Genomic DNA, 19170 nt, shown 5'->3' with positions numbered 1-19170 from the left:
GCAACCTTAACTTACTGAATCAGAAATTCTGAGAGTGGGCCCAGTCATCACCTTGTGTTTAACAAGGTGATTCTTATGCATGCTGAAGTGTGAGAAGAGTGGCTGTCCAAAGTCATTGTCTTTCAGGTTGTTTTCACCTTCAGGATCCTGCATATAGATGACACTAGAAAGATCTGTCTCCACTAAGTCTACTTTTCTGTGCTAATAATAGTTATGAGATCACCATTTAGATTAAGGTTAACTAAAGAAGCCTTGATGGGTGTTTGTAACACTGATAATATCCTCAGAGGATACTCTTTCCATTTCTATTATTTTAGCAAATATTTATCTTTAGCCTGGCAGTTCTCAACTTCCCATGGACTGGATGTAACATTAATTTAGACAAACATCACAAGGGAGAATTCTGAAGGTCTTTGAGGATGCTGCTGCATTGTCTATCTGGATTTCCTGGACTAAAATTTACTGTTGGCTTAACTGGTCGTAGGTAGGTTGATTGTAGGTGGAGGTTTGTGTTTCAATCAATACCTTTGATCTGTAAAGCACCTTGAAATATGTAGTGTGGAATACGGTATGAAAATGTCAGCCAGGCACGGTGGCTCACACCAGTAATCCCAGCACTTTGGGAGGCTGGGGTGGGCGGGTCACTTGAGGTCACAAGTTTGAGAGCAGCCTGGCCAAAATGGTGAAACCCCATCTCTAATAAAAATACCAAAATTAGCCAGGTATAGTGGCACGTGCCTGTAGTCCCAGCTACTCAGGAGGCTGAGGCATGAGAATCGCTTGAACCCTGGAGGCAAAGATTGCAGTGAGCTGAGATTGCACCACTGAACTCCAGCCTGGGTGACAGAGCAAGACTCCATCTCAAAAAAAAATAGAAAAGAAGGAAGGAAAATGTCATGATCTCTGTCTTCTAGGGGCTCATAACATGGTAGAGGAAATAAAACATGGGTATAACAATTATATATAATGCAGATTGAGGGCTCTGAGAAAGGGTCCAAGTGCTATAGGAGTTCAAAAAACACTTCATGGAGGAAGTTCCATTTCAGCTCAGTCCTGACTAGTTTTGATAGGCAGGAATATGAATGTGTTTGCAGTGCAGTCCACATTTGAGCATAAAGAGGAAGCTGAAGTCAAGAACCAGCAGGTGAATATTTATATCCCCAGCACCTCATTCTATGATTGGCACAGAGTAGATGCTCAATAAATATCATGTGTCCTGGCTCATCGACAAACCATTGACCCATTGGTTGAGTATCAGATTTTTTTGTTTTTTGTTTTTGGGGAAACAGAAGAAGAAATATGTTAAATGTAAACATTGATTGGAAGACACATTCTGATTTCAAAAACCTTAAAATGTCAGAGGAAAGTGCTTTTCTGAATTTTGAAAACATGGTATTTAGTGAATTTGAGCAGAGTAGAACTTTTGAGTACTGCAGCAGAGGAATATGCAGCTGGAAAGACAGATGGAACCAGTCTATGGAAGACCCAGGATTCTAGGATAACACTTTTGATTTTTCAGAAGGAATCACAGAAGGACTTTTGAACAGGTAGTCTGCTGTAGAAGAAGTAATAAAGTAAATGAGAAAATTATAACTGCTTTGTGTGAATAGCAACAGAGGAAAAAAGAACAAAAACGTATTGAGCACTTATATTAGGACAAGAAGTATTTGTATGCTAAGTTCATTTTTTAAAGAATTAAACAGTGTTAACATTTTGCCTTTTCCTCCCAACGTAGTTGTGTATGTACATGTGTGTGTTTGTGTGTGTGTGCTGCATCATATGTATATATATTTGATACAGAATACTTGTACGTATTTATGGAGTACTTGTGGTATCTTGTTACATGTATAGAATGTGTAATGATCAAGTCAGGGTATTTAGGGTATTCATCACAAGTATGTATCATTTTTATATATTGGGAACATTTCATGTCTTCTATTTTGAAACATGCAATACACAATTTTTAACTATAGTCACCCTACTCTGCTATCAAATATTATAACTTATTCCTTCTATGTAACTGTATGTTTGTACCCATTAACCAACCTCACTTCATCCTCCTTACCATTTCCAGCCTCTGGTATCTATCATTCTACTCTCTGCCTCCATGAAATCAACTTTTTTAGCTTCCACATTTGAGTGAAAACATGGATATTTGTCTTTCTGTGTGTCTGGCTTATTTCACTTAACACAATGACCTCTGGTTCCATCCATGTTGTTGCAAATGATATGATTTCATTGTTTTTTATGGCCCAATAGTATTCCATTGCTAAGTTATTATGAATGTTATTTAATCTCTGCCAACTTGAACAGATATTATCCATCCCCTCTTACTGAATCCAAATTTAGGGAGGATTAAAAACTCTTCCCAACACTATGTTGCTGGTGAATGATGGCACTGTTTACCTTCAAACACAGTGTAAAAAATAGTTACATATTTAATATGGACATTCTATTTTCCTTTCTAATAGCACTGTACTCCTTAGTTATACTAATTTCTTGAATCCAGAAACTAGTAATTGAATTATTTGGGAAAGAGGGCGATGGATGTTTTGAGAAACATTATCATTTGGTTTCAGTTAAGGTGATGTGTCAGAGATGGATGGCTGACCACTGAATGTTTGTGATCGGCTCGTGTGGTAGAGTGTGGAGGGGAAGCAGCTAGCCAACCAGGAACTAGTTTCCACTTCTTTTGCCTCTAGTTTTCTCACCAATAGAATTTGAGCAGAATTAAGTTGTGTCAATTCTGGTCAAACTTTCTCCTCCACATGCTTTCTCCTAATCCTCTATTGGAATGAAGAGGATTTCTAAACCCTGGAGGAGAGGGGAAGCAACAAAATGGAAGGGGCTGTGCCTCGGATTGATCACGTGGAAAGCTACAAACCAACCGGAAACTCTGGGATTAGATATTACTTGAGCTAGAAAAAAAAAAAACTCTATTAAGACATGGAGGTTTAGGAGTTTAGTTGTTCCTGGAGCAGGTATTAACTAATTAGTTGCTGATATGTTTGAATCAAAGTTAGGAAGCAAATAAATAACAAATATGAAGAAAATGTGTTTATTTGGATTTGTGATTTGTATTAGTTATAAAGATTTGACTTATAATGGTATATAGTTCATATTAAAATGCTAAACATACAAAAGTTTTTAAAACCAGTAAGCTTTCCTTTCCACCCTTTGGATCTAAAAGTATTGATCCAATTACAGTGTCTCTGCATTTAAAGAGTTTTGTCACATAAAGTCTCAGTGGTTTGATTAATTATTCTTCTGTGCTTAGCACCATGGTCTCTTCAGGTTTTCCAACAGAGATGGACTATGTGGATAAATTAAAGCACTAGCTTTAGATAATTCTCCTGGTTTTCTCCCTCTGATACCAGTGAAAATCTATTGACACTCAGAAGCAATTAGAAAATCTATTGACACTCAGAAGCTACTTAGAAAGATTTAATAACCAGAAGCTCTTGATTGTTAAATTAATTTTCCTTAACTTAGCAGTGGAAATGATCCCAGAACTTTCTTTTTTTAGGTATATGTACTTGTCCTAGTAAACCTATTTACATTGCAGTTTTTCTTTAATACAACATTGGCCTTGTAAGCTATCGAGATGATTAAGCTTACTAAAATTTTGTTTGGTACTGACTCTACCAGCATTATGTGTGCCACCTTGTTTCAATTTTTTATTGTTTACTTGATGGCATTAGTTCTTTTTTAGAAATTTCTTTATTTTTAATTGACAATAATTATGTATATGTATGGGGTATAGTGTGAAGTTTTGCTGCATGTATATATTGTGCAATGATCAAATAGGGCTAATTAACATATCCGTGATGTCACGTACTTATTTCTTGTGGTGAGAACATTTCAAGTCCACTCTTTTAGGACTTTTGAAATGTACAATACATTATAATTGACTATAGTCACTATGCTGTGCAAGAGATCAGTGGAACTTATTCCTCCTGTCTAACTGAAACTTTGTTGGGAGGATTAATTCTTAAGCAGCTTTTCCTTCTGTTTCCCATGCTCCCTTGTAGAAATGGGACGTCAGCTTCTGCCCACAGCCAGGTCTTTTTAGAGCTTGTCTATCATGCATGACTACACAGCAAAGGAATATGGGAACCCTCTTTTCTCAGGCATCTACCGCAACTATCCTTCCCTAGACCTCCATAACCATTGATGCTAACACGTGTAATTACATTTCTTAGGACAACTACCAGTAATTCAATCTGCTTTGAATATATTTCTCCCTCAACCATGGGTGTAACTTAGGATCATTTTGGAAGCTCCTATCCACAAGTACCTAGGGATACATATCAAAATGAAAGGCAGAGACCTTACATCACCTTATCCAACCCATGGCTGGCGGGCAGCATGGAGCTCAAGACAGCTTCAAATGCGGCCCAAACCAAATTCGTAAACTTTCTCAAAATATTGTGAGGGGTGTGTGTGTGTGTGTGTGTGTGTGTGTGTGTGTGTTTTAGCTCATCAGCTATCATTAGTGTTAGTGTATTTTATTTGTGGCCTAAGAAAATTCTTCCAATGTGGCCCAGGGAAGCCAAAAGATTGAACATCCCTGCCCTACATACTAAAGAAATTCAGAGAAGGGGAAGTCAGAGTGGTCTGCTGTAGCCAGGTTTTGATTCATGAAACAGATGAAACATGAGACCTGAAGATTTAGAAAAGATTGCAGTGGTCAGAGAGGACACTGGACATTGTGGGCAAGAGGCAGACATAAAGAGAAAAGGCACAGAAGGAGAGAAGTGAACATGACATGTTCAGAGTAGGATTGAAAAAACAATCTGGCAGGTGCCAGAGGCATGTAAGGGCACACTGGGAGATGAGAAAGCAGTGAGGGGCCTGATTGAAAGGGGCCTTTTTCATTCAGGAGAAGTGGAGCTATGTAAACAACAATAACAGCTGACTGTGGTGAACTAGGAAGATTATCTGGTACTGAAGTGTGGACTGCAGAGGGTAGATCCTGCAGACAGTGAGACCAGTTTGAATATCACTGTGATCATCTGAATATTGGGGATAGTAAGTAGCAACAGAAACACAATCCTTTAGGTAAGTAAAGATTTTATAAATAATGAGATATAATGAACCAGAGTCAAAATGATTGTAAGAAGAACTATGATGCCACTGATAAAATCAAGGGACTCTGGGAAAACAGCTATTAATAGCTTGGTGAGGAAGTTTGGACATCTTGAAGCTGATGTGGGACATTCAAGCTGAAGGGCTGGGTAGGCAACTGAATATGCAAAACTGGACCTCAGGTAAGAAGGCAGTGAAATGCTGAGTGTGGAGACATCCTTTGTGCTGAATAGCTTCCTTCTTCCACCCTAATCTTCCCTACGTTTTCTCCAACCTGCTCCACAGCCTAGAAACCAAGTTTGGACCATCTAGTACATCAAGCTGAACTTCCTTGTCTTCCGGTTTTCAGTAGAGTTCAGTCAAAGGCAAGCACTGGCAACAGATTGGAGCGGTGAAGGAGAACATAGTTGAGGTGTCTCTTTCTCCTGGCTCCTTGTTTTGAGATCTGGCTGGGTCCCCGCCCAATGGAAGGTCACAGCTCCTAGCCATTAGCACATGAGAACACGTAGGCTGTAATGGCATCCTCAGGCTGGTGTATCTTCAAATCTTTCTTCCCTCTCAAGGGGACAGACGCGAGCCCTTCCAACCTGCAGGGCTGATTTGAAGTAGAATGTTTATAACCAGACTGCCAGTGAGTCCTCAATGAGAGGAGAGATTAGAGGGGAGAGATCAAGGAGTCCATAGAGTCTCATGCTACTGATGTTCTAGTGTTTCTCAGCTTGGGTAAAAGTTTGATAAGCTACTCGAGGAAAGTCACCGAACAGGTACTGCGCACCCACCACGTGCCAGGCAATGGGGCGCTTTCCCTAGTTTATCGCTTTTAACGACCTGGCAGCGGTTTATAGCACGCGCTGAGCCCTAGAGCAGGAAGCAAAGGGTGCAGAAGTTCTGCGGGAAGGCGGCTTCCCAGGGCGGTGTGCTGGGGACCCACCCACGCGGCACCGCGGGAAGGGGGCTCTGCGCGCTCAACTCGGTCCCGGGCACTGCTCGCCGCCTCCACCCGCCGGCCTCCCGCAGCCCGGTCAGCGCCATGAGGACCAAGCAGGTGAACTTGCTGATCACCCTGGTCGCCGTCGCGCTTTTCAGCTTCTCTTGTTTCTGCATCTACAGGATAACTCAAACCCGTAAGCGGCAGGCCCTCCTCCCGCCTCCTTTCCCGCCTCGGGGGCTTCGGGGCCGCAGGGATGCAGGCGGGGCGGGTGGGCGGGTGCGGGGGCGATGCGGGAAGCTGGCGGTGGCCGCCTGCGCTGACACTGGGAGGCCCGCGTCGGTGCCCACGTTCCGGTCAGCGGCGGCTGGGCTGTAACCGGCCTGTGCGCGCGCTAACGGATCTGGCCCGGGGTCCCCACCGCTCCCTTTTCCTCAAAGGTTCAAGGGCCCCATCTGTGCCCTGCTTTTCCCCTCTCCTGTTCTTCCTTCTCGAAACTATAACTGTCTGACCCCAAGAACTGCTCTTATACAGCCAGCGTCTTTCCGCATCTTTCCTCCTTTGTGGTCCGGGTTACATCACCAGGCCACGCTTCGTGCCTCCCTCCTCCCTGGAGTGTTTTTGGCATAGCTGAAAAGAGGTGGTAGAAAGGAGAGGGATGTCACTGACCGCCTACAGCGCCGGCCCACAGCCTGGACTTCTCCGATGGGCCGCCGGCCTGCGTTCCGCTCCCACACACTCAAGATGTCATTTCGCCTGGCCTATAGAAGTGTCAATTTAGGAAACAAAAGTACAGATTGCCCAGTTCAATTTCAGATAAACAATTATATATTGGTATAAAAAAATGCATGGGACATAATTATTCTAAAATATTTATATCTTTTTTATTTTAGTTTCCAATTTAACCAGGCATCCTATACTTGATCTTTCAACCCTGTTTGTCCGCGGTATAAAATTTTATCGTTCAAGTAGTTGAATTTCTCAATTTAAGACTTAGGAACCCTGTAAATTATGATCCCAGCATTCCACGATTGCTCTTACGTTGTTTTCAGTTAAATTTTCATTTATTTACACGTGTGACTTAAGTGCACACAAGGCAATCTTGGTAAGAGTGCTGAGGTTGAAGTTTGGGAGTGGCTTCATGTTTTAGCTCTCCAGTTAAGACTAGATTTTATCCTCACATACACAAAATATTCTATATGCTGCTTGTTTCAAAGATAAGGAATGTATATTAATTTATCTGCATTATAGTATATCTACTCATCTTTATAGTCATTTGACAAAGTTTCCCTCCTCTTCATTTTCTATAAAGAACATTATCCTAATGTCTTTTTATTTATTTTAGCACAATGAACAATAAGCACATTTATAACAAAATATAAATAATTTCTTGTAATTAGAAAACAAAATGTAAAGTTTTATAATAATTTTTTTTTTAGTTGGAGTTTCGCTCTTGTTGCCCAGGCTGGAGTGTAGTGGCGCGATCTCGCCTCACTGCACTGCAACCTCTGTCTCCCAGGTTCAAGCGATTCTCGTGCTTCAGTCTCCTGAGTAGCTGGGATTGCAGGCATGTGCCACCAAACCCGGATAATTTTTGTATTTTTAGTAGAGATGGGGTTTCACCAAGTTGGTCAGCCTGGTCACAAACTCCTGACCTCAGGTGATCCACCCACCTCTGCCTCCCAAAGTGCTGGGATTACAGGCGTGAGTCACCGCACCCAGTCTAGTAATTTTGGAAGGTAATTTAGAATGTTAACCTCAGAAGTTTAATATCATTAATGATTTTATATTGAAACTGTAAACTTTGAGATCCTCACAATCATTTTGGTGTGTTTTCTAGTTACGACAAGGAAAAAGAAGTTTGATTCCTCGAAGCATTTATATCTTCATCATTTATATGTTCAAGTTCAGAAACAAGATATTGTTCTTGAGAATGAAATACTCAACACACAAATCAGATTTTTTCATTTTTTAGGTATTTGTTTCTGTGGAACTTAGCTCTAAGATAATTAGGATATCAATCCTATAATGAGCTGTTCTTACATCAACAAAAGAAAACACAGACTTCACTTAGTTTCTGAAGTAATGATTTTTATAAAGCACCAGAGATAGTCCCAATGTCTTAAAAATTTAATCTATAGTTGTTATTTCTATCATTGAAAATTTGGGAACGTTTATTAGAAAGATGGCCACCACCTAGTGCTTTATTCTTTCTCCCTCTTTAAAATCAACTAAATTTTGCCGGGCGCGGTGGGATGGCTCACACCTGTAATCCCAACACTTTGGGAGGCCGAGGTGGGTGGATCACAAGGTCAGGAGTTTGAGACCAGCCTGGCCAACATAGTGAAACCTCGTCTCTGCTAAAAATACAAAAATTAGCCGGGTGTGGTGGTGCACCTGTAATCCCAGCTACTCAGGAGGCTGAGGCAGGAGAATTGCTTGAACCCAGGAGGTGGAGGTTGCAGTGAGCCGAGAGAGCGCCTCTGCACACCAGACTGGGTGACAGAGCAAGACTCCATCTTGGAAAAAATAAAAACAAACAAAAAAATTAAATTAACAAAATTTTATGGGTAGGTAACCTTTTTGTTCACTTCTATAAGCTTGTAGTATTAGCAGTTCATAATTTGATCAACAAATATGCAAGCTCTGTGAGGACAGAATGTATTTTCTGTTTTTACCTGTTATGTTCACTACTGTGTCCCAGCATGTGGAAAACTACATGGTATGTAATGAGCATGCTAAATATTCAATGAATGAATGTTTGAAATAATGAAAGAATCAATGAGTTTAATAACTACCTATACATATTGTAGGCACCAAGTGAACAACATCAAAGGACACCCCCTCCCTTTTGTGAAGCTTACATTTTGCATAGGGGAAATAAACAACAAACAAATGATCTAATTACTATATGATGTTGGCAGGGTTAGGGAAAGCAAAGTGCTGTTTTAAAGGAAAGGGCTGTCAGAGAAGGATTATCTGAGCAAGTTATATTTGAGCAGATTCTCAAATGAAGCGAGGAAGCATCATGTGTGGATATTTGGGGGAAGAGTATTTCAGGCAAAGGGAAATGCCCGTACAAAGGCCCTGTGGTGGAATCTCCTTGATTGTTTGAGAAACAGCCAGGAGGCCAATGCCAACAAGGAGGAGAGTGATAGAAGTATTATATCATGGGGACCATAGTAAGGACTCTGAATTTTATTCTGAATAAGATCGGAGGCCATCAGAGTTTTGTGCAGAGGAGTAACATGATTACACACATACATTTAAATGATTATTGGATGTGTGCTATGAAAGAAAGAAAAGAATCACGAGATGCTCCAAGAATTTTTAACTTAAACTAGGGTTTCTCAACCTTAGTGCTGTTGACATTTTGGGTTGGGTAATTCTTTGCAGGGAGGGGGTTGTCCTATACATTGTAGAATGTTTAGCAGCATCTGTGGGTTCTATCCAGGAGATGCCAGGAGCAACAACCCCTCTGCCATTGTGACAATGTCTCCAGGCATTGGCAAATGTCTCCTGAGGGAGAAGTCATCCCTGGTTGAGAATGAGTGACTTAAATACTGAGAGAAATGGAGCTGCCATTTACCGAAATGGCAAAGGCTGGAGTAGGAGCAGGTTTGGGGGTAAAGTCACTATTTCTCTTATGTATGAAGTGCCTATTAGATATCCCAGTGAGAGTGTTGAATAGGCAGTTGGATATATCAGCCTGCATCAGGATTAGCAGTATAAACTTGAGAACTGTTAGCATATAAAGCCATGAAATGGGATGAGATCACCTAGGTAGTGAACGAAAGGAATAAGTCTTGGGGAATTTCAGTATTTCAAAGTAAAGGAAAAGCTAGAAAACTGAAAGAACTAAACCAAGAAGATAATTCAAGAAGGAGAGTGCAATAGTATCAAATATAGTGAAAGAACATTCTCTTGTAATGAAAAGCCATCTCACCCACAATCTTTGAAGTTATCATTCCCACATTCTTAATGAATGCAGCAGGCCCTTGATCTCCAGGGTCTCAATTTGAGTAGGTACTTCATTCCAGTTAACCAGAGATGATAATTAAGGTAACTATTTTGCCAGTGCATGTCATGGAATTCTAGTGTCCTATTTTCCATGGGCAGTGTGGTAGGTTGTCACTGCATTTAAGCCCAGGTACATCAGGTAACCAATTCCAGATTTTCTTCTTTGAGAGTGTTTCCTGGGTAATGCAACCACTCCAGGAGCCCCTAGTCATCTGCTAGCTACCTTCCTTGGAAAAGCCAGTACTTGCCTGCTACTACCATTGACAATCCTGGTCATGTGACTGCCCTGCTACTACTCTTGCCTCTGGCCACTGCCTCAATGTCTGACACCCCAGCAAAGGCTGGCAGTTTGGTGGAGGAATCACCAAAAGGAGAAATACTACCTCCTTTCATGCACCCTCTAATATAGCACAACTGCCTCCCATTGGCAAAATAGAATAGCACTTGCAAGGAAATCTGGGACAAGTAACAGGTTTCTAGTTTTGATCATACAAAGGAAATTTAGAGGGGCCTATAAAGACAGAGTGTCAACAGACAAAATTTTTAGAAAGTCCTGGAACAAAGAAAACTAAACAGCATCTTATATAGGGACATCCATAAGTGTGATAAAATTACACTTTAAAAAGTAAAGGAACAATAAGCAGATACAGTTTGGGAGAGTACTGTAGTATCATCATGAGATGGGGTGGGAGAGGAATCAGTGGTGGAAGCAGAGGCATCAGATAACTTTCAGTTATTAGTTTGAGTGATAAGCTATTAATTTTATGTTATGTTATGTTGCAGAACTTACCTATGTATTACATGTCTTCTTTTGTATATATAATTTTTTAATCTATTAAAAAAAATTGTATAGAAGGAAGCAAGAAATGATAGACCTACAGTACCCAGTTCACTTAAAGATGTAAAAACAATAAGAATGTCATTTTTGAAAAAGTTCAACTTGGGATGTAAATGCAAATGACTTTTTATTTTTCCAATAACTCCTCATATGTGTTCTATTGAGCCCTCTTTTCTGCTTAGAGGTTTAGAGAGACAATGAACACTTATTCTGTGTCTTTTTGGTCACTTTTTGGTCACTTTTTTTCAGTCTCATTCCTGTTTTTAAAACCGTGTTTTATTATTTTTAGAACTTTAATCTCCTAGTCAACTTGAAACTTTCTTTTCCTTTCCCTGCTGGACAGGAAAGACTTGTGTTTCAAGGAAAATGGAATGGCAGATGAGAAAATATCAAGACTTCCACAAACACTAGTGGCTTATAACAATCACTTGGTTTTTTTGTTTGTTTGTTTGTTTGTTTGTTTTTTGAGACAGAGTCTCACTCTGCCGTCCAGGTTGGAGTGCAGTGGCATGATCTCGGCTCACTGCGACCTCCGCCTCCAGGTTCAAGCAATTCTCCTGCCTCAGCCTCCTGAGTAGCTGGGACTACAGGTGCGTGCCTCCACGCCCAACTAATTTTTGTATTTTTAGTAGAGACGAGGTTTCACCATATTGGCCAGGATGGTCTCGATCTGACCTCGAACAATCTCTTTTTAAAAACTCTTGATTTAGTAATCAGGAGTTCACAAAGAGCTCCACTGGGCAGTTTGTCTATAATCCGAGGTGGTGTCAACTGGGACATTTGGAGCTGAAGACTCTACTACTAAGAAGTCTTTTTCCCTCACAGCTCTGGCATCTCTCTCTCCTCTCCCCACGCAGTGGTGCATCCTCCAAAGCCTCTCCTCATGGCTTGGGTTTGTTCCTCACAACATTATGGTCTTAGCAAAATGATACCTTTTTTCCCCCCTACAAGGCAACTACCTTTTAAAAGGCAGGAAGTTGAAACTGCCAAGCCAGTTAAAGGTTATACCCCAAACTAGTACTCCATTGCTTTTGCTCTATATTACTGTAGTGAAAGCAGTCACAGGGTGAACCCAGATTCAAGAAGGTAGAGAAATTGACTTCTTCAGGAGTGACTGGGAAGGTCAAAGTGCACAATACCATTTGGCCTGGAGGTCATCTTTGGAGAAACAGTCTGCTGCACCCCCTTCCTCCTTTCTTGTGCTTCCCTTGTGGTACTAGGGTGGGAAAGAGCTGGGGGGGCGGAGGCTTTCTTCCATGACAGCAGCTTGGTGGTTTCAATTTCTCTGGAAGACACTTGGATGTGGCGGACACCTAATGCTCTTGTAGGGGTAGTTTGTGGCTGCTTCTGAGCACCTGCTGTGGTGTCTCTGCTATCTATTCCCTGAAGGGATATCCATCCTCTGCTTGAATTCTTCCTCCCTACCTCTGCCTTTGCCACAGCCCCTTGGTGCTGGGAATCTTCTGCCTGGCAGAAGACCTTCTTGCACATGGCCTGCAATATTCACTTGAGCCACAGCCGACTCATATGTCTTTGCCGCTTCAAGCTGCATGCCTGCAGGCTACTTCATATGATCCCGCTCTTGGCTTAGTAGCGTCTCTTTCTTTCTCCTGCCTCTTTTCATCTGGCAGCATGAGAATTTTGGTAGGTCTAGCAGTTCCACAATTTTCAGGGTAAAAATGTTCTTCAGCCCCTGAATTAGTGACAAGAGGGCTCATGCTAGAGCACCCAACTTTATTTCCTGGAGATCTTTCTCTCTTCCCTTGATGGAGGGAAAACGCCCTCATCCCCATCCAGTTGGGGAAGGGTTTCACCAATGTGTATGACCTTGTGGGAATATGCCAACAAAATAGATGGTTATTACTGTCCATGGGACAGAGGAGGAGCTCCCAGATGCAGCTGTAAGTCAGCAGAATCCAAAGTCCAAATGTGGGTTATTTCCGAGAATAATTGAAATGTCTTGTGGAATTTAAAATATATGTACAACAACAATGCACGTCAGCAATTACAAGAAAAGTTAAGAGAGAGGAAATGGAGTTAAATTGCACTAGACTTGTAGAACTATTGAGAAGTGAGAATGTAAGAATTGGTATTCGACTATTAAGTCGAGGATTCATGTTGAAGTATCTAGTTGAACCACTAAAATAAAGTAAAATAACATAACTATATCACTAATTGCACTAAGTGTGCCAAAAAAGAAATTAAAATATTTCCTGATTGGATATACGACAAAATTCAACTTGATGATTACTAAAAGAGACATATTTGAATTTTAAAGACAGAAATTTTGAAAGAAAAGGGATGGAAAAATACCCACAAACCCAAACCAAAATGAAGTTGATGTAGCTGTATTATGTTATCAAGCAAATGGGCCCATGGTCCAGTGCATGCAGAAGCCAGTAACTTTAACAATGGCTTTTGAGAAAAGAAATTTTTTTTTTTTTTTTTTTTTGGCAAAACCAGCCGGCAAGAAGATAAGACTCAGACTCAAATCTGTGTCTCTTATTGGGTCTGGGCCAAGTTTTAAGGGATCACAGGACAAGGGAAAAGATTTAGGAACGTTGGCTTGGCAGGGTCTAATTGGAGGGCTTCCAATCTGGCCATTGATGGTAAGGTATGTTGAGGCAAATTTCAGCTCCAGATCTTCTGGGCCAACAGACCCCTCCCATCTGAAAGAGTTCCAGCATTCAGGTTCTGGTCATGTCCCAGGCTTCTTGATTCAGAGGGAGGATTCACTGGTTCTGGGTGTGGTTGGAGGTCAAAGTTTTTGCTATTGCACTTGCCCAGGCTGTATGAATTGCAGTTTTTGGCTCTGTTACACCTACAAGCTAACTGGACAGTTTTCAACAAAGTAGGTCCAGTTTGGGCTGGTCTTGTGGTTACTTATATTAATACCAGCAAAGTAGACTCTAAAACAAAGTGCAACATAAATGTTGAATATACATGGAAAAACCACTAGCAATTGAGAAAATGCAAGTTTAAAACATGAGTTACCAGTTCATGCTACTCTGTTCCTTCAATTAAGAAATTAGACACTTAATGAGAATATGGAGCTTTGGGAATTCAAACTTCTCTTGGAGGAGTATACATTCAGTCACGTCTGTTATGAAAAATATGCCTTTCCTATGTCTTAGGAATTCCACTACTGGTAGGGTTGAAATTAGTGTACAGCCTTATCAATGGTTTATGGCCAGTATCTGTTCTTACTGATCAGCACCTATACCATACATGAGGCTAAATATTTTAAATAATGGCTCTACCACCAGATATATCCTAGGGAAGCTCTTGAACATGTTTACTAGGAGATATGTACCAGAATGTTCTTGATAGCATATCTTATAATTGTTACCACCAACAGAAGAGACAAACATGTTGTGGTATATTCAGTACACTGGAACATTTTACATCCGTAAAAATGAATAAACTACAGCTTGAGTCATCAATATAAATAAATCTCAAAAGCATAGATTGAGCTAAAAAAGCAAGTACAGAGTTTTATTTATTAATGTATAAAGCCAAGTGTAAGTCAGCTTGCAAAAATAGTAAAACTATAAAGGAAAGCAATAAATGATTAAAACGAAATTCAGGATTCTGCTTATCTGGGGCTAGGGAAGAAGGAGAATTGGATCTGGGAAGGAAACAGGTAGAATATCTAAGGCTAAGGTAGTTCGTGATGGGTTCATGGATGTTCATTTTTATTATTATCCTTTAAACTGTTTATATACTCTTTGTAATGTCTAATATATTTCACAATAAAACCTAATGCATACAGGAGCCACTCACAGGGAATTTAAAGGGCTTAGTACATAGTTTGATTTGATTATTGCAAAGCATACATAGGGGGAGTAATCTGAAATGTCCTTTATGTTTTTAGTTTCATCTTCTAGTAATTGCCTTAGATATTCTTTATTTGGAACCACATTGGATACAAGTAAACTAATAACAACTTTAAAGTGACCGGCCAATGCTTTAACATTATACCTTTTGCCCTTCTATTTACCCCCTGAGTGACTGACATACGTTCCCCAAGATAAACTGTAGTAGGCCATTCTTGCATTGCTATAAAGAAATATCTGAGACTGGGTAATTTATAAAGAAAAGAGGTTTAATTGGCTCCCGGTTCTGCAGGCCCTACAAACATGGTGCTGACATATGCTCGACTTCTAGGAAGGCCTCAGGGAGCTTTTACTCATAGCAGAAGGCTAGGCTGCAGGCAGGCATGTCCCGTGGCAAAAGCAGGAGTGAGAGAGAGTGGCAGGGAGGTGCCACACACTTAACCAGATCCCAAGAGAACTCACTATCATGAGGATAGCACCAAGCCATGAGGGATCATCTTTCCCCATGACTCAAATACCTCCCGCATTGGGGATTACAATTCAACATGAGATTTGGTGAGGACATATATTCAAACTATATCACGTACCATACTATTTCACACTCTATGCACTTACGGTGCTTTTTTCTGAGGCTGGAATGCCCTTCCCTTCCTTCTGCTGTAGGCAAGCTTCTGTACATACAAGTTCTCAAGTCTTCCTTCTTCTCTCAAACCTTCTCCACCTGCCCTACTCCTCAGTTCTCCTTAAGAATTAATCATTCCTGCCTTCCTGTGCCTGTGGCACTTTGAGAATAATTCCATTTTAACAATATATTATAATTAGTCAAGTTTAAAAATATGCACCATTCCCACATTCCTTGCAGCCTGATTGTCAGGAGCCAGATTTTATTCGCACCAATTTAATTTAGAGCAGGAACCAGATTTTATTCATGTTTATTTACCTACCACATAGCACATGGCAAGTATGTAATGGAAGAATAGAAATCTCAGCATGCTTCTTGTTACTGGAGGTGTTTAGTGAATGAAGTGAGGTCAAGTCACGTTCATGGCTATGTTGTATAGGACCTGGTAGACCAAGGCAAGTAAGCACTCAGGGAACTATTTATAGTCTTTGAGCAGTGTTTCCAGAAGATTAATCAGGGATTGGAGGTGAGAGACCAATTAAGAGGCAATTATAATAGTACAGCTAAAGGCAATAAAGCTTGAACTATGGTAGTACCAATGATGATAAAGAGAAAACCATGAAAGTGGTCTGTCACAGTCCTTCTCAAATTTTAATGTGCATAGCAGTCAACTGGGAATCTTATTAAAACACACAATCTGGCTCAGTAGGTCTGGGGTGAGGCCTGATATACTGCATTTCTAACAAGCTCATAGCTGATGCCGGGGACTTATGCCATCCAGCATGATAGTCAGGTGGCTTTGAGGCACCCGAAATGCAGCTAGTGAGTGCAACTGAGAAACTGCATTTTTATTTTATTTTAACTAGTTTGAGTCTACATTTAACAACTGAATTGTGCAAAATATTTCTCCATTAAGCAAAACTGTACTGGTTTGGTAGGATTACATTTCACTATAATTATTAAAAGTTAGCATCTGAATTGAGATGTGCTGTGAGTGCAAAATACATGCAGGATTTAGAATATTTAGTACAAACACGTAAAATAGCCCATTGTTTACTTTTATGTTGAGACATTTTGGATCTATTGTATTAAATAAAATACATTGTTTAAAATTACTTTCACTTGTTTCATTTGTTTCTTTTCACTTTTTAAAATGTGACTACTAGAAAATTTTAAATTACAGATGTGGCTTGCATTTTATTTCTACTGGAACACAATGCCTTGGAACCTTGCTGTGAGAGGCACAAAGCAGTGGCACTTAGGATCTAGCCTGGAACCTATTTTTAATGTGCAGAAGTCACATTCACCCACTGCACACTTGAACTGGTGTTTGTTTTCACAGTTTCACTACAGAGATGCCCAATTGACTCAAAGCATCTCATTATTGTTTATTTCAAACCTTTGCAAAACAGTGTTATAACGTTTCATCCTCACTAAATACCTGAGTAAATATGCAAGTAATTTCAATATTTTAAATAGAATATTGATGAATGAATTACCAGGGAAAAATGTACAAGAAGCAGATCTGAGATTAGAGATTATGTCCTTTAACATTTGTTTATGGTTGTTGCTGTAAATACTGCTTCCTCTAGAGAAAACTTTCTTTTCGTGTTTACTAAATTGATCCCTAGGGACTGACCTACAATGTAGAATCCCACATAGGTTGCATCACCCATGATATATCAACTCAGAACACACAATCCATTTTGCAAATAGAACATTACCTGGGAAACCCTAATATCATGGGCTTAAACTACATCCCCCTCTGAGGTTTGTAAGCATCTTCAAATAGTATCTACAATATGAATGTTTAAAGCTTGTCTGGATAGGTGCAGTTCTTTTGATTAAAACATGATTCAGTTTAAGAATCACTAAAATTAGTTCTTATACTGACAAGTCCATTCATTTCGTTAATTTATTTATTTATTAAGCATATATTCATATAAGAGCTACATGCAAGTCACTGTTTCAGATCGTTGGAATTTAGTAGTAAAAAGTTCTTGCTGCTCTCAAGTTTACATTCTAGAAATCTCTGGAGTGAAACATCAAAGCAGTCAATACATAATATGAAGTCAGGTGGTGATAAGTGATTTGAACAATGAGAACACATGGACACAGGGAGGGGAGCATCATACACCAGGGCCTGTCGGGGGGTGGGTGGCCAGGGGAGGGATAGCATTAGGAGAAATACCTAATGTAGATGACGGATTGATGGTTGCAGCACATGTATACCTCTGTAACAAACCTGCACCTTCTGCACATGTACCCCAGAACTTAAAGTATTTAAAAAAAAAAAAAAAGAATAAGGGAAGGAGAGGGGTGTGCTATCTTACAAAGGATGGCAGGATGGGCTTCCCTGAGGTGGTAATGTCTTAGCAGAAAACTGAATGAAATTAGGGACCTCCTGCCACAACAGGATATGTAATAAAACAATGAAAGGATATCGGGGAAGAGCATTCAGTGCTGAGAACATTGCAAACGCCAAAACCCTAAGGTGGGAGAGTGTTTGGTTCATGTGAGGAAGAGCAAGGAGGCCAGTGTGGGTGATGCTGGGCTCCCTCAGAGTGAGGCAGGAAGGGTAGGAAATTAGACCAGGGAGGAACTCAAGGACTGATCACACAGTGCTTTGTGGGTCATGGTAAGGACTTTGGTTATTTTTTTAAGTGTGACGAGAAATATTTTGGAGGGTTTGGAGCAGGGGAGAGGAATTATCCAAGTTTTGCCACAGGCTATCCACTTGTGCACTCTGGTTCAGACAAAACAGATGAATGAAAAAATATTAAATGTTTCAACCCAAATGTATCACCATTGCTTTTTTTTTTTTTTTTTTTTTTGAGACAGAGTCTTGCCCTGTTCAGGCTGGAGTGCAGTGGTACAATCACGGCTCCACTGTGGCCTTGAACTCCTGAGCCCAAGCAATTCTCTCACTTTGATCTCCCAAAGTGCTGGGTTTACAGGTGTGAACCATAACATCCATCCAACATACAGACTTTATTTCCTTTGAATACATACCCAACAGTGGGATTGTTGTATTATGCAGTTCTATTTTTATTTTTATTTTTTTATTTTTTTTTTTTTGAGACAGAGTCTCGCTCTGCCGCCCAGGCTGGAGTGCAGTGGCCGGATCTCAGCTCACTGCAAGCTCCGCCTCCTGGGTTTACGCCATTCTCCTGCCTCAGCCTCCCGAGTAGCTGGGACTACAGGCGCCCGCCACCTCGCCCAGCTAGTTTTTTGTATTTTTTAGTAGAGACGGGGTTTCACCGTGTTAGCCAGGATGGTCTCGATCTCCTGACTTCGTGATCCGCCCGTCTCGGCCTCCCAAAGTGCTGGGATTACAGGCTTGAGCCACCGCGCCCGGCCTTTAATTTTTTAAGGAGTCTCTATACTGTGTTCCACAATGGCTACACCAATTTATATTCCTGCCAACAGTGTGCAAGAGTTTCTTTCTCTCCATATTCTCACCTTTTGTCTCTGATGATAGCCACTCTAACAGGTGTGAGGTGGTAACTCATTGTTTTAATTTGCATTTCGCTGATGATTTGTGGTATAAAGCACTTTTTTATATACATGGCCATTTGTTTGTCTTGTTTTGACAAATATCTATTCAAATCTTCTGCCGATGTTTTACTGTTTTTTTTGTTTGTTATTGAGTGTTTGAGTTTCTTACATATTTTAGATATTAACCTCTTATCAGATGTATGGTTTGCAAATATTTTCTCCCACTGGACAAATTTGAACCCATAGATTGTCTCTTGGGTTGAAATATTTTCAATCCATGTTGTCTCTTCACTCTGTTAATTGTTTACTTTGCTGTGCATAAGCTTGTTTAACTTGATGT

At 40.5% G+C, this 19170-nt stretch overlaps 1 protein-coding gene across 1 annotated transcript in view; it reads left to right on the top strand.

The window, feature by feature from the left end:
* The first annotated feature begins 5062 nt into the window (after positions 1-5062).
* Positions 5063-19170, top strand: part of MGAT4D (MGAT4 family member D) — a 57025-nt gene continuing 42917 nt past the window's right edge. The window contains exon 1 of the mRNA XM_025386188.1: positions 5063-6212. Coding sequence (XP_025241973.1) covers positions 6119-6212 — 94 coding nt within the window. The 5' untranslated portion in view covers positions 5063-6118. The remainder of the gene's footprint in view (positions 6213-19170) is intronic.

Source organism: Theropithecus gelada, chromosome 5, assembly GCF_003255815.1.
Source record: "Theropithecus gelada isolate Dixy chromosome 5, Tgel_1.0, whole genome shotgun sequence".
Classification (NCBI taxonomy): domain Eukaryota; kingdom Metazoa; phylum Chordata; class Mammalia; order Primates; family Cercopithecidae; genus Theropithecus; species Theropithecus gelada.
The sequence above is the reverse complement of the archived record's forward strand: the minus strand, read 5'-3'. Positions and strand labels throughout refer to the sequence as shown.